This window comes from Molossus molossus, unplaced genomic scaffold, assembly GCF_014108415.1.
Source record: "Molossus molossus isolate mMolMol1 unplaced genomic scaffold, mMolMol1.p scaffold_m16_p_10, whole genome shotgun sequence".
Taxonomy (NCBI): domain Eukaryota; kingdom Metazoa; phylum Chordata; class Mammalia; order Chiroptera; family Molossidae; genus Molossus; species Molossus molossus.
This window is the reverse complement of record NW_023425345.1, coordinates 35,041,259-35,055,753: the sequence shown is the minus strand read 5'-3', so window position 1 is coordinate 35,055,753 and position 14,495 is coordinate 35,041,259. Positions and strand designations below refer to the sequence as shown.

At 35.9% G+C, this 14,495-nt stretch overlaps 1 protein-coding gene across 4 annotated transcripts in view; it reads right to left on the bottom strand.

The window, feature by feature from the left end:
* The window catches only part of ETFRF1 (electron transfer flavoprotein regulatory factor 1), a 38,850-nt gene extending 33,946 nt beyond the window's left edge, over positions 1-4,904 (bottom strand). Inside the window, exons 1-2 of one of the 4 annotated variants that reach the window (XR_004958401.1) lie at positions 4,746-4,764; positions 1,188-1,274 (exon numbers count right to left, since the gene is read on the bottom strand). Coding sequence is in view for 1 of the 4 variants with exons in the window: in XM_036253021.1 (XP_036108914.1) it covers positions 885-1,106; positions 1,188-1,232 (267 nt within the window). In the remaining 3 variants the exon portion in view is untranslated. Of the gene's footprint in view, positions 1-98; positions 1,107-1,187; positions 1,275-4,745 lie in introns of those variants that run through there. The other 3 variants (XM_036253021.1, XR_004958400.1, XR_004958399.1) reach the window with 3 other exon arrangements.
* Positions 4,905-14,495: the final 9,591 nt, after the last annotated feature.

Genomic DNA, 14,495 nt, shown 5'->3' with positions numbered 1-14,495 from the left:
TTGCCCAGCAATTGATATGGAATAGTTTATAAACCACAGACACAATATGTATTAGTAAATGTCTTTCTACAGCTTGTAAGTTAGAAATATTCTTTATTTATGAAAGGTGCTGTGAACACTATATAAAGGTTTAAGTGTTTGCTTAAGCTTAAGACCATCTTAGCTTTAAGTCCTTTGCCATGTTCACTCATTTAGAAGTAGGTGCAAAAGAGATCTACCTTTATGACAAAATACAACATTATTTATTACTTTTTAACAAAGAAGGTAATTGATACATAACAGGTGAATTGTTTTAAGGCCCAAAAGGGGCAAGCTGCAAAATAATGGAAATATTGAATAGGTATGTATGTAATGCCGATCACTGGCAGGCTATTGCAAGATCAGAAGTAATCTTCATATATATTATTTCTGTAACTGCACTAAAATCATGACCAGCAGGTGTTACTTGTTTTGTAGTGAACCTTGCTAATGTACCAAATGGGTTAAAAAATAAGATACACCTTTAAAAATTAAGAGAATAAATGTGAAATTATTTTGCCTAGTTACATGTGAATTATGTGGCACTGTCAAATGGACAAATGGGCTAAGAATAATTGGCAAAAACCTATTAAGTTAAAACTTTTAAATACATTATTTTTTTCATTTTCAGGTAAATGCTCATAAGTTTATAATTTGTAGTTGGCAACATCTACATTTCTATTTTAGTATAAAATTGTGCATAAAGGGTTGCTGATGCAGCTCTCAGAATGAAGTTGAAACCAGTTTTCAATAAGGCAGTTTAAGTATTTTTTACATGATATGTATATGTTGTAATTTAAGTTAGGATTAATTTTATATTATACACAAACAGCTGGCACTGGTTTTGAGTCAAATTATAGTAATGATTAGTTAGTTTCCTTAGTATCTGAATAATAGCGTTGTTTCATAGCTCTGTATTTCCTAAGGAAATATAAGGCTTCTAGCTCTTTCATTACAAATTCGCCCCGTCCAATAAGTTCTTTGATCTTCTCTGGGTCTTTCACATCTTTGTTTTTAAGGAAAACATTCTTCAGACGCCTTTTAAAATAGTCTGCTCCTTTCGGATAATCGCGTCCAAGGTACAGCAGCTTAAAAAAGAAAGATTATATATTTCTAAACAACGCATGTCATATAATAACATTTATAAAATTGGCAACATAATTACTTACATTTTTATAAAGATTCAGTACTTCTCTTCTTAAAGAATTGGCCATTTTCACTTATCATGGAAATATCCACTTTTATACATAGCATACCTAAAGAGAAGGATTTCTGAAATAACTATTGTAGAAAAAAGCAGCAGCAAAGAAAAAGATTTTACACAGTAGGAAAGCGGCAACCCCTTTAATCCATTAATTTTGAGCATTTTCATGTTCCTGGCACTGGGATACGGCTATGAACATTGGTCAGATAAGATACCTTCCCCCACAGAACTAACATCTCCTGAGGGAGATGACATGACAAACATGATAATGAATTGTGACAAGTCCTAGGAGGGAAATAGGAAAATGAAAGAGAAAATGGATCATCAGAGGTAGATCGATCTATCTATCTATCTATCTATCTATCTATCTATCTATCTATCTATCCCTCCTTTTAATACCAGAGTAGAATGAATTAGAACTAGATTTAAATGACAGCTGTATAATGTTATAAAAGGTTACTTAACCTTTATGAGCCTCAGTTTCCTTATCATCAGAAGGAAGATTCTATTTATTCTGCTCTCACAGTAAGGCCAGGTCTGTTTGGAGGACATTCAGAAGATGCCTGGGCAAATCTAGAAGGGTGGTATCCTAAGAAAGGCTCAAGAGGTGGAGAAACTTGCTGTGTGAGTCAGGCAAGCTCACAATTAATAGTAAATGGGCAATAAGATTGATGAAGAGGCCAAGTGAACACCCATAAGGGGTTACATGAGCAGACATCAAATGGGATAGATTATACTTCTTTATATATAATTAGTTAATGCTGCTAGGGAGACAGCTCCTTAAATACACCATGACATCCTTAGAAAATAATTCCCAGTACTTGCTGTAATTGTGGGGATTAAATCATAAAATTCCCATCATAATAAGCAGGCCCAAAGTAAATGTTAATGTCATTGACAACCTCCTTTAAAATTCTGTAATTCCCAGTGATCTATTGAAATGGTTTTATACCTGATGCCTCTCATTAACAATTTCTATTTTGAAATAATTTCAACCTTGCAGAAGAGTTGCAACATACTACTGTTTTCCTGAACTCAGACTGAATACTTTGCATAATCATCCAATAGAAATATGAGCCACTTACGTAATTTTACATTTTCTAGTAGTCCATATTAAAAAATTTAACATGAACTAATTTTAATAACATTTTTCATATTTAAAAGATTATTAAAATGTGTCACTATAGCTACATTTTAAGTGCTTATAGATATGCACTTAGTTGCTACTACAGTGGACAGCAGAGTATGTTTTCTGTTAACAAGGATATTTCCTACAGAGCAATACAGCCATCAACATCAGGAAGTTAACTGACATTGCTATATTACTCCAGTATGACCCACAGCCCCTTCATGTTCTAGCACTTGTCCTAAAGATGCTCTTTATATTTTATAGCACAAGGATCCAATCCAAGATTACACATTGCCCATTTATTTTGTAGAATGTGTCTCATTTTGATGTTAACACATGGCTAGGTTCAGGTTGTGTAGTTTGAGCAAAAAGATTACAGACATGATGGTTTTGTTCATTTTTTTGCTTCCTATCAGGTGGACACAATTCCAAATTGTTCCATTTTCGTTGATGTTCATTTTGATCACTTGATTATGGTGGTGTTTAGATTCTCCACTGTAAATAAAGTTACTCATTTTCCCTTTGAAGTTGGTAAGCATCTTGTGGGAAAAGAAATACTTTGAGACTACATATATGTATCCCTGAAAAACCTTTCAGCTTGCCAAAACATAAAAATAACAGGGCTTATGGGGGAAATAAGTTTGGGGTAGATCACTTAAATCCTATACAACTAAACAACTAGTAAACAGAAGTTGGTACTTGGAGAGCTATTTTGGATTTCTTGAATTCACTTGAATTTCTCTGAGCCTAGATGGAGACTCACAGAGATGTTTAAAATGCTCAAAAGTAAGAAAGAGTCAGGGGCTGGAGACTAGGAGGAGATCAAAAGAGGCAGGAGGAAATCTTTGGGGATGATGAATGTTTATCTAATTGTGGTGATGGTTTCATAGGTGTTTGCATATGTCAGATTTGTCAAATTATAATTAAAAATTTTTTTCTGTATTGATTTTTAGAGAGGAAAGGCGAGGGAGAGATAGAAACATTGATGAGAGAGAACATCGATTAGTCGCCTCCAGCATGCCCCCTGACTGGGGATTTGGCCCACCACCTGGGTTGCCCTGACAAGGAACTGAACCAGTGACCTCTTAGTGCATGGGTCAGTGCTCAACCACTGAGCCACACAGGCCGGGCTATATTTATAATTTAAATAAGTGTAGTTTATTCTATGTCAATTATATCTCAGTAAAACTTTTAAAATGCTAAGGGTAGGGTTGGGAGACACCGAGGTACATATGGAAGTAGAGATCTATCTAAACCACAAGTCTGCGACTTAGTGGTTAGGGTAGGTGGTTCAATCTGCCACCAATCAACAAAATGGGGTATGCCTCTCTGGGTTTAAATTTTTAAAAAATACACCTGAAAGACACCAGCTGGCAGTATAGCAACTAAGTGAAGACATTTTCATTTATTGCTGACGTTTATAAATCACATAATAACCAACATTACTTCCATACCAAGTGGCTTCAGAAGTATATGAAGCTGACATTTACATGTCTATCTTACTACCAAGGAATTTGGAGGTGGGATATCATTATTACACAATGGGGATAATAACACTAACCCACAAAGACTAGCTTAGTAATATTTATTAATAATACATTTAATCAATGACATCGGGATAGAGCACAATAAAATGAGAATTCAGAGATAAGAAATGATGCCAATAATTTAAAAGTACTTCATGTCATGTTATGCTAAAACAGGGTTTTGGGTCCTAATACGGAGAATTCAGTTGGGCTTTGGAAAGAGCATAATTCGTTAAATCACTTAATTTTTTCTAGTTTTCTGTTGGTTTAAGTTGCCAGTGTTTCTTCATTTGGGGAGGAGTCAAATTCTGAAAGTTGTGCCAGTGGTTATCACAATTTTTGACCTTGGACAAATAACTTAATGACCCTTGCTGGGCCTCAGCGACCTTCATCTGTAAGAAAAAAACTTCACCCAGGACTTGCTTCAAATCCTTCCCAGTTCTTGTTTACAGCGGCTCTCAGGAAAAAACGGCATACACCTCGCTCAGGAAACAAACAGAACCGCGTGCAGGGAGAAGACTCCGAAGGTCATTCATTTAAAAATACCCAACCACTCGCGGCCAGTTTCCTCTGATCCAAATGGCCAGTCGAGCCCAGTCACCCCGCCGGCCTAAGCGGTGGCGACCCAGGCAGCCGACCGGTCGGTCACTTGACCCAAACGCCGAGCTGGGTGGCCCCTTTCCTTCTGGAAACCCTCACGAAGATTCGCCCCACACACCCCAGGGGAATAATGAGGGGAGAGACTCAACGTCAGAAGACGCTCAGCAATCCCTTCCCGCACCCGGAGGATATCCTGGCCCAGAGACACCGCCCCCAGACCGCGGGGTCCGGAAAACAACAATACACCCGGGGAGCTGCACTCACGCACCTTCCGGCACGCCGCAGCCGGGGGATCTTCAGACCGCTTCCGCCCCTCGGGCGGTCAACCTCCACGCTCCGCGGGGTCGGGGCAGCCTGTCCGGGAGGGGGCGGGGCGCCGTCCGGAAAAGCCCGGCGCGACTGCGCGGACCCGGACGGGATGGTTGCGCTGTTTTCCTGGGGCGTGAGTGGGCGGGGCTTGTCGTCAAGACAACCCGAGAGCGTTTGTCCACATACCTCAGCTTCAACTTTTGTAGACCGACCACTGAAGTCGTGCTTCGCTCAGCATGGTGAGCAGGGAAAGTGGGGGAACCAGGTGAAGGGGCGAGCATTGCTTCTCCTTCACCGGTGTCAAATGATGTCATAAGAGTCTGTCTTATTTTGGAGGGGAGCAGATCGGTTTAGGATAGAACCCATACCCCGTTGGGGGGAAGTCCTTCTCTTGATCCGTGGTCTTCCCGTCCAGTATCCGGAGGACACGTCAGATGATGTCCTAATTTCACACGGTTGCTAGGTTTAAACATTGGTCGCAACCTAGTGGAAATAATTGTTCTTTGATCCAAGGTACTCAGCCTGCCTTGCATTTACTTAGTATGATACAGCTGCAAGTTTTTTTTTCTTCTACATTCCTCAGCTGTCTTCTCCAAGAATGCAGGCCAACATGTAGGCTAAGAGATAATCTCATGCCCCATTTTTCTTAAATGTAATTTTCATCTTCTATGATTAAAACCAGAGGAAGTGGAAATGTAATTAATTATTTAATTCATTAATTACTGAATATACAGAGTTCATTCTTTGTGCTTATGCCCTCTGAACTTTGACCACTACTCAACTACCTGATGCTCTTCTTATGATTTTCAGGGGACTGAGGATATGTACATATCCCAAACCTGCTTCACATTAAATGCATTAGTGAAAGATGGCAATTTGTCCATCTTTAAAATATAGCTCCTTGAGAGCAGGAGCAATGCTGTTTATACAGTCTGCTGTATAATATTTATTTCAAAATGGAAGTATGTTAACTATTAATTGATAGCAAATATGATCATAAAAATGGAACCCATTTGTAAAAATTATGTGACAGTGAAGTCTCTTCTGTTCCTCTTTATATCGTCTCCAGTATCTAGAGTGCCTTGGTGTAAATCATTAATAAATATTTGCTCCTCCCACTTTATCTGAACAAAATATTGAAAATTGTCCTTGGGTGAGGATAAAATAAATAAATAAATAAATAAATAAATAAATATTTGCTGAATTAACTAAATATATGTACTTTTCAAGAATGTATAATCTGCTTTGTGTCAGTTTTTTTTAAATTTCTTTTTCTTTATTGATTTTAGAGAGAGAAGAAGGGAGGGGGGAGAGAGAAATAGAAACATTGATGAGAGAGAACATCGATTGGCTGCCTCCTGCATGCACACCACTGGGGATTGGGCCCAAAACTTGGGCAGGTGCCCTGACTGGGAATCGAACTAGCGACCTCTTGGTGCATTAGTCGACGCTCAACCACTGAGCCATACGGGCCGGGCTTGTGTCAGTTTTAACATATTTTATACAATGAGAATCTTATGGCTTGAACCAGTAATTTGCCCTGTGGAAGTCTTCAAATGTGGAAAGTTTATAATCTTATAGTCACATGATCTCCTACAGATTCCTTACCAGAGATCTAATGGACACATGGGCCTAATCAGGACACTACAAATAGCGTAACTGAAAAATACTGGTTATTATTTATGGAAATACTGTGCTTTCCAAAATAATTTCCACACATTGTTGAATAGTATCATTTAATCATATTTGTTTGCTTTAAATAAATGATTTTCTTTCTATAAAATAAGCAATCTAATTTCACAGAAAGATCATTTTTTTAATGAAATCATTCCCACACTTTCAGACTTGCCATTAGTACCAGTACTCAATGACTTACTGTTCTTTGGAACGCTTTAAACTAGTGCCTTTCTGACTGGTACCCTGTTTAGTGATAGGGCATTTCATTAAACATGAACCATTGAATGATTGTCATAAGAAATAGTGTAAAATTTACTTATAAAAGATGCTTCAGTGCGTGAACTATTTATTTTAGTTTTTCCTAGACTTGCATCTAGTTCTGTCTGAATTCCCTTTTAAAAAACTTTTTTTATTTTAAGATAATTTTAGACTTGCAAAAAAGTTGCAAAGATGGTACAGAGACTTCCCTTATATTCTGTACCCAGCTTCTCCTAATTTTAACATCTTACATAATCAGGTACTTTTGTTAAAAATATATGAATTTTCAAAAATGTTTATCAATTCTTTTGTTTTTCCAAATTTTAGGATGGCAAAGCAAAGAAGGTAGGTAGAAATTATTTTTTCAAAATAGTTTTATAAGTACTGACATTGTACAAACAGAATTTTAAAACATTTAGTTTATTGTAGTTTATAGAGTTTACAAAGTTTACTTTGTAGACATTAATGCTATTTAAATCATGGAATTATCTTTGTGATGAATTTATATACATATGTATTATGAAATGATTACGAAAATAAGGTTAGTTAATACATCAATCACTTTACATAATTACCATTGAGTATGTATGTGTATGTGTGTGGTGAGAACATCTAAGATCTACTGTCTTAACAGCTTTCAAGTATGCAGTCGTATTGTTAACTGTAGTCACCATGCTACACATTAGATTCCCAGAACTTAATTCATCTCATAACTGAAATTTATGCCTATTGACCAGCATCTGTCCATTTCCTCCACCCCACCCACCCCTGGCAATCACCAATTAACTCTATTTCTATAAGTTCAGCTTTTTTAGATTCTATATCTACTAAGTAATATCATACAGTATTTGTCTTTCTCTTGACTTATTTCACATAACATAATGCCCTCAAGGTTTATCCATGTTGTTGCAAATAGCAAGATTTTCTTCTTTTTTATGGCGGAATAATATTCTATTGTATATTTTCTTTTTCTTTATCCATTCATCTGTGGTTGTTTCCATGTCTTGGCTATTTAGAATAATGTTGCAGTACACATAGGAGTGCAGATATCTCTTCGAGATAGTTATTTCATTTCACAAAGTTTACATTCTATCTAGGGAGGGGAAGTGATGAAATAATACAACATTAGATATCTTTGAATATGCAGAAAACCAAGGAAGGTTTCAGTGAGAAATGTGTAGTATAGGATAGTGCTGTTTCATACAGGGCAATTAAGGAAGTCAAGTTTGAGAAGAGACCTGGATGAAGCATGGCAATAAGTCAATGTTATCTAGAGGATGACCATTTAGGTGGAAGAAACAGTTGTTTCCAAGTCCCATAGTTGGCAGTGACCTTGTGAGAATTCCAGAGTGGTTACAAAGAGTGAAGGAGGTAGAAAGTAAAAGATAAAACCTGGGGTGTGGGTGGGGGAGATAAGCAGGAGCCAGTTCATGGCCAAGTAGACCGAGGTGAAATGTTTGAGTTTTTATTCTGAGGGTAATGGGGTCTGGGAAGGTTGTAAGCAGAAGAGTGACATGAGAGGATTTCCATTTTTAAAGGGTCAGTGGAAAATTCACTCTAGGGAAGCAGTAGTAGAAATAGGAGGACCAGTTCGGAAGCTGTTCCAGCAGTGTAGATTAAAGTCTTCACACTGAAATAAATCAACTTCTAGAAATGAAGAGACTCTCAGAGATACACAAAGGTTTTCTGGGGATACAAGGACACAAGTAGGTTTATGGAAATCAATTTCCAGACCATCAGCTTCCATATCGACCGTTTCCTAGGAAACATCCACGGCCTAGAAGGCCTACCTTTGCCATTCCATTCTCCCCTTCCACAGTTACCCTTTAGCTTCACAACACTCAGGCCTATCTTTCAACCATTCTAAATCTCGCCGTGGCTTATGACCTTCAGGCCGGGGCGATGAAACTAAGGGACAATTCAAAACATTTATCGTGGCAAACCTTTCTTCAATCACAGCACCAAGGACTTCTTGTTTTGTCTTCTTGTAAGTGGTGAAATATGGCACTAGAAGTTTTGAAATATTCTGCATTTCATATACATTGTAGTGTGGAATGGTGGGACTGGTAATAATTATTTTTTAGTGACCCATGAGATTATTGTCAAACGATGATACAAAACAATATATATCACCATGTAATTTATTGATGAAACATCCAGACTAGAAAAATAAAAATATTTAATGAAGAAGAATTAAGAGTATCAGTAAAATGTAAATGAGCTTAATATTTTTACATAGACCTTAAAGTCATCTTTGAAACTTAATGTAACTTAAATTAGTATTATTCATTGCATAAGTTAGGAACATGTACAGAACTATAGAAAATGTTAGAACACCCAGGTACACTGTTGTAAGATCCATCACTGCATTTACATCAATATATTTTTTTCAGAAACCACTGCACTTCATAGAATACATGAAATAGCAGAAGACATTAATTAGATGGTAGGGAAAACTGCCTTACAGATTGATTAATATATAGAAGATTCTAGTTATTCCCAGTGTGTGAGTGGTGGTATTATTAAAGAAATTTTGATATTTGAGTTCTTTTAGGAATATAACTTGTGAAGAGATTGTAAAGAACTTGGTATATTTTTATTTGAGTGGATTTTATTTGAATAGATTGAGAGTGGTAACCAAGTACCTCCAAGCATGGAACTGTAAGAATGGGCAAAAAGGGGGCCTGTTGCTCTCATCTGTACTTTAAATCCTAATTTAGAAATACTATATTCACAAACAGGGTTTGCTTGCCTAAAATTTGAGTCCTGCTTTCTATAGAACATTTAGTGTTGACCCTAAAATATAAAAGGTGTTACGTTCAGGCCATTAAAATGCATCTTTTTAAAACAATGTGTAAGGAAATGGAATCAAATTTTACCTGGCTCATAATAAAAACTGAGGTAGCTGGTCACGAGGATGCATATTAACACATTCATTTGTACTAAAATGTGAAGTCAGACTGTCTTCTGTGATATGGCCAGTTGGTGTAATTGTGATATGACCAACTGGTTTAACTTTGAAAGCTGGACTTTGCTATTTAGTTAAATAGTAGACATTTTTCATACTTTGAATGGGCAAAATCTTCAGCTTTAAAGTTTTGATCAACTTAAAATTAAAGCAAGTGGTAAGATAAAATAATTTTATCAAAAACATTTTTATTTTTTCTATTTCCAATAATATTGGGCTTAAAAGATTTTTTGGATTAACTTTTATGCTGAAAACAAATAATGCTGACTAAAATATACATATAGATCAAAACTGTCATCTTAAAAGCATTTAAGAGCTAATAAGATAGTGAGAAATTAACAGGAGAAATCCTGTATGAGGGCAGGAACCAAAGAAATAACAGAGCACTGTTTTTATATGACTCATTTACAGAACTGGGCAAAACTTGAACTTTGGTCTTAACAGCAACAGCAGAAGCCAAATACAGTGGAATGATGTCTTCAGTGTACTGAAAGTAAATAATTGCCAATTTAGAATTCTGTATCAACTCAAATGGTTTTCGAAAATAAAAGTGAAATAATATTTTCTCAGGTAAAAATTGAGTTTTCCACTTGTAAAACAGATTACATATACAAAGTATAAAACAATAATAATAATAATATGTGAATTTAAAATATAAACTAAGATACGTGACAACAAACAACCCAAAATGTTCATCAGTTGATTAATAAAGAAAATGTGGTATATCCATGCAATGGAAGTATCGGTACATACTATATATAGCATGGATAAACCTTGAGAACATATGCTCAGACTCGATAAAAAATGAAATCCAACAATAATCTCCTTACAAACACTATCCAAATAAAGATACAGAAAAGTTGAAAATAAGGCAATGGAAAAAGACGTGCTATGCAAATACCAGAAAAACGAAAACTGATTTATCTATATTAATATTACATACAACAGACTTTAAGACAAAAAGCGCTTCTAGAAATAAAGATCATTTTATAATGACAAAAATTTGACTAACCAAGAAAATATTTTAAGTGTGTATGTTCCTAAATACGAAGACTTGTAATATACACTGTACAGATTCAGAACTAGCAGTAGAAGTAAGCCATCATAGTGGGAGATTTCCTCTTTCAGTGACTAGAAGGTTGGAATAACATGATAAACAAACCTAATGAATTAGACTTATTTAGAACACTGCACCTAACAACTAGAGAATTTTAATCACACATAGTTTTCCCCATATCGACAGTATACTGTGACATAAACCTATTCTCAAATTTCAAAGGACTGAAACAATTTACAGCATGTATGAATATAAGCCTAAAAAAAAAAAAAAAATCAAGGAGGTACTTCCACTTTGAGGCATGTGCAGCTGAAGCTAAGATGGTGACCAAAGGACTGTAAAGTCCTATCTGTCCAGCCCGGGAAAAGGATCGTATGTACTGGTTTGGGGTAGGATCCAGCACCAGCCTGAGAAAGCTTGGGAAGTTGATTGGTTAGTTTAAGAATCACCTGATCCTTCCCCAGTGGGAGATAATATAATCCAAGTATAACAAAGCACTCTTGCCCAGCCTGAGGGCTCAGTTGGTTGAGTGTCCTCTTGTGCATGTAGGTTTGCTGGTTTCAATTCCCTGCCAGGGCACATGCTTGGGTTGTGGGTTCCCTCAATGGTTGGGCGAATACAGAAGGTAACGCATGGATGCCCCCCCCCATTACCCCTCCCTAAGCATGTCCTCTGGAGAGGATTAAGAACACAAAGCACTCTCTCTGATCTTGGAACAGGTGCTTGCCCATGTGCTCACATGTCCTCTCCTCATAGCAGCCATGTGACTCTAGCAGCCACCAGGGGCCTGGGGCAGACAGCGAGGTCCTGGGCACAGGCCAGCCACAGTGCAGCCGGAAGAGCAGCCTAAGCTATCCGGACAAACACTGGACTAGATTAAGCTGTAATATGGACTGAACCAATGGTGCAAAATGTCTGGACACTGGCCCTATTTCTGGGTCTGACAAAAATGATGCTCAACTTTTTTCACAGCAGGATAGAAGGAGATGAGACTTTGGGAACCTGGGGGCATCCTTCTATTTCCACCCAAATAAATCTTACCATGAAACTCAAAAAAGAAAAAAAAATTCAAAGATTTCAGTTATAAAGTGGAAGATACAATATGCTGATAATTTTAAACATTCTAAAGTGGGTCAGTAAGTAATATAAAGAAATTCAGAAAGTATTTATAACAACGATAAGGAAATACTTCAAAATTTTTGTAATATGTCTAAAATCGGTACTTAGAGGGAAATGTGTAGTCCTAAAGACTAATGCTAGAAGAAGAAAAAAGACTAAAAAAGGTTAATGAACTGAGCATCCTTCTTAAGAACTAAAAAGAATAATAAAAGTAAGGAGAAGAAAGGAAAAATAAAGACAAATACAAAAATAAATCAAATATAAAACATAAAATAGGGAGGATCAATAACCTCCTATCCTTCAAGTCTTTATTCAAATGTTACCCACTCAACGAGGCCCACTCTATCCATTCTATTTAAAATTGTAATTAATTCCTTCCCCAACTACCCCTGGGGTCCCCTCGCTTTTCTCCATAGCACTTTTCACCCTTTAAAATATTTTATCATTTATTTCTAAATTTTCCTTATTGTTTTTATCTTTCTTTTCCCATTTGTATATAACTCATAAGTGCAAAGATTTTTGTTTGTCTGTTTACTGATATGTCTCAAATGCCTGTTACATGTTAGGCCTGACAAAAGTTCCTGCCAGAGAAGCAAAAGTGCTGAGATCAACAAATATTGATTTGGATAATCATTGGGGTATAAATTGGAATAATTACTTTGGAAAGTTCAATTTCAACATGTTAAAAATACACGTGTACCACATTAACTCTGAGATATTCACTGTAGAGAAACTCTCTCAAATGGACACCAGGATACATATACTTTATAGCAATGTTATTCATGATGGTAACTAGAAACCATCCAATGTCTTTCAGTAGGAGGGTGGATAAATAAACTGAGTTACTATTCAGCAGTGAAAATATATATCTATAACTATATGTATTAACATGGATAAACCTTAAAACCATAATGTGTATCTAAAAAGTAAATATTACACAAGGATAAGTATTGTATTATTCTACTTTTATGAAATATCTGGAGTAGTCAAATTCAGAGAAAATAGAATGGTGGTTGAAAGGGGATGGGTTTGCCGGGTTAATGTTCAATGCAGACAGAGTTTCAGCTTGGGATGATGAAAAAGTTCTGGAGATGGGCGATGGTGATGATTATACAACAACATGAATGTACTTGATGTCACTGACCGGCACACTTATAAATGGTTAAAATGGTAAATTTTGTTAGACTTTACTACAGTAAGAAAAGTAAATTACCATCATATACATAAAGTATAGATAAATGGACTTATGTAAAGTTCAAAAATAAAGCAAACTATATTGTTTAGAAACACATATGTAATAAAACTTTTTTTTTAAAAATTAATTCATTTATTTTTGTTACAGATGTTTCTCCTTTTCCCCCCACTGATTCCCCTCCCCCCCATCCCCAGCTTTGTTGTCCATGTCCATTGTTCATGCATTCATGCATATAAGTTCTGTGGTTTATCTCTCTCCCCCACGCCCTCAAACTTTAGTGATCATCTCTAGGGGTAATTATTTTAGTAGAGTAATGTGATTTTTGGCATGTGATGTAGAAAGAATTCAAAGAACTAACTATATAGCTCTAAGAAACCTATTCCCATCTCCATTGGCTTTTAAATATAAACCAGATTTTTAATTTCTTATATTCGTAAAAATTAAAATTAAACTTGTCTGAATCCTTTTTTCAGGAAAAAGAAAACACCCAACCATCTCATCAAGAGATATATATCCAGTAAAATTTTACTTCTCATGTTATTATTTATCAAAATTTGTAATAAAATATGTTAATTTGTTCAGTTGTATACTGAAAAAAATTATTATTAACTCAGTCCAGAGCAACATTTTTATTACTTAGAGACCAGGGAATAAATTTTTAAAATTTTCATACCCATTTTTGTAATAGATACATATGATAGGAAGATCAACAAAAGTTTTTCAAGTATGTTCCATTAGGATAAGATTCTGTGGGGGCAGTAGAATGGAAATATCAGTTTAAGGAGAAAAATGATTAAAATTTATATTAAAGAAAAGCTTGTTCATATTTTTAAAAAATTAATAATATTGGCCATTAAATCACCATGGTATGTAGATTCCACTGGATATAGTTTAAGTAGTGATAGACATATTTGAAAGAGTGATGTAAAAGTTTTATTTTATGTCACATATTGGAAACATTTGCAGCTATTTAAGCTTGTAGTGAAAAGTTTTCAATACCAACTTAAAAATATGTGAAGAGGCATGTGGTTTTTACAAATTATTTTAGGAAATATATGAACAAATAATTTTGAAAGTTACTGATCAACTACAGCTGAGGAAGAGAAATCACACACCAAAAAAAAAAAGTCTGAGAAGGAGGGACCCGTGAGAGAAGAAGCAAAATCAGTAGTAACCTAAAGGCCAAAAGAAGAAAATACTTCTAGAAGGAGGAGGAAAACTTTGTAAAATAATGATGACAGATGAGTACAATGAAGGCTGAAAATTGACGACCAGCCTCGGAAACATGGCCGTCTTTAAGGGTCCTTGACAAGAGATTTTAAGGGAGTGGGCCATGCAGAAAATGGGGAAATGAAAGCAGGGGACAACTCCCTACAGGCGGTCTGATATAAAGAATAACAGAATTAGAGCCGATGATGGAGAGGGATGTGAAATC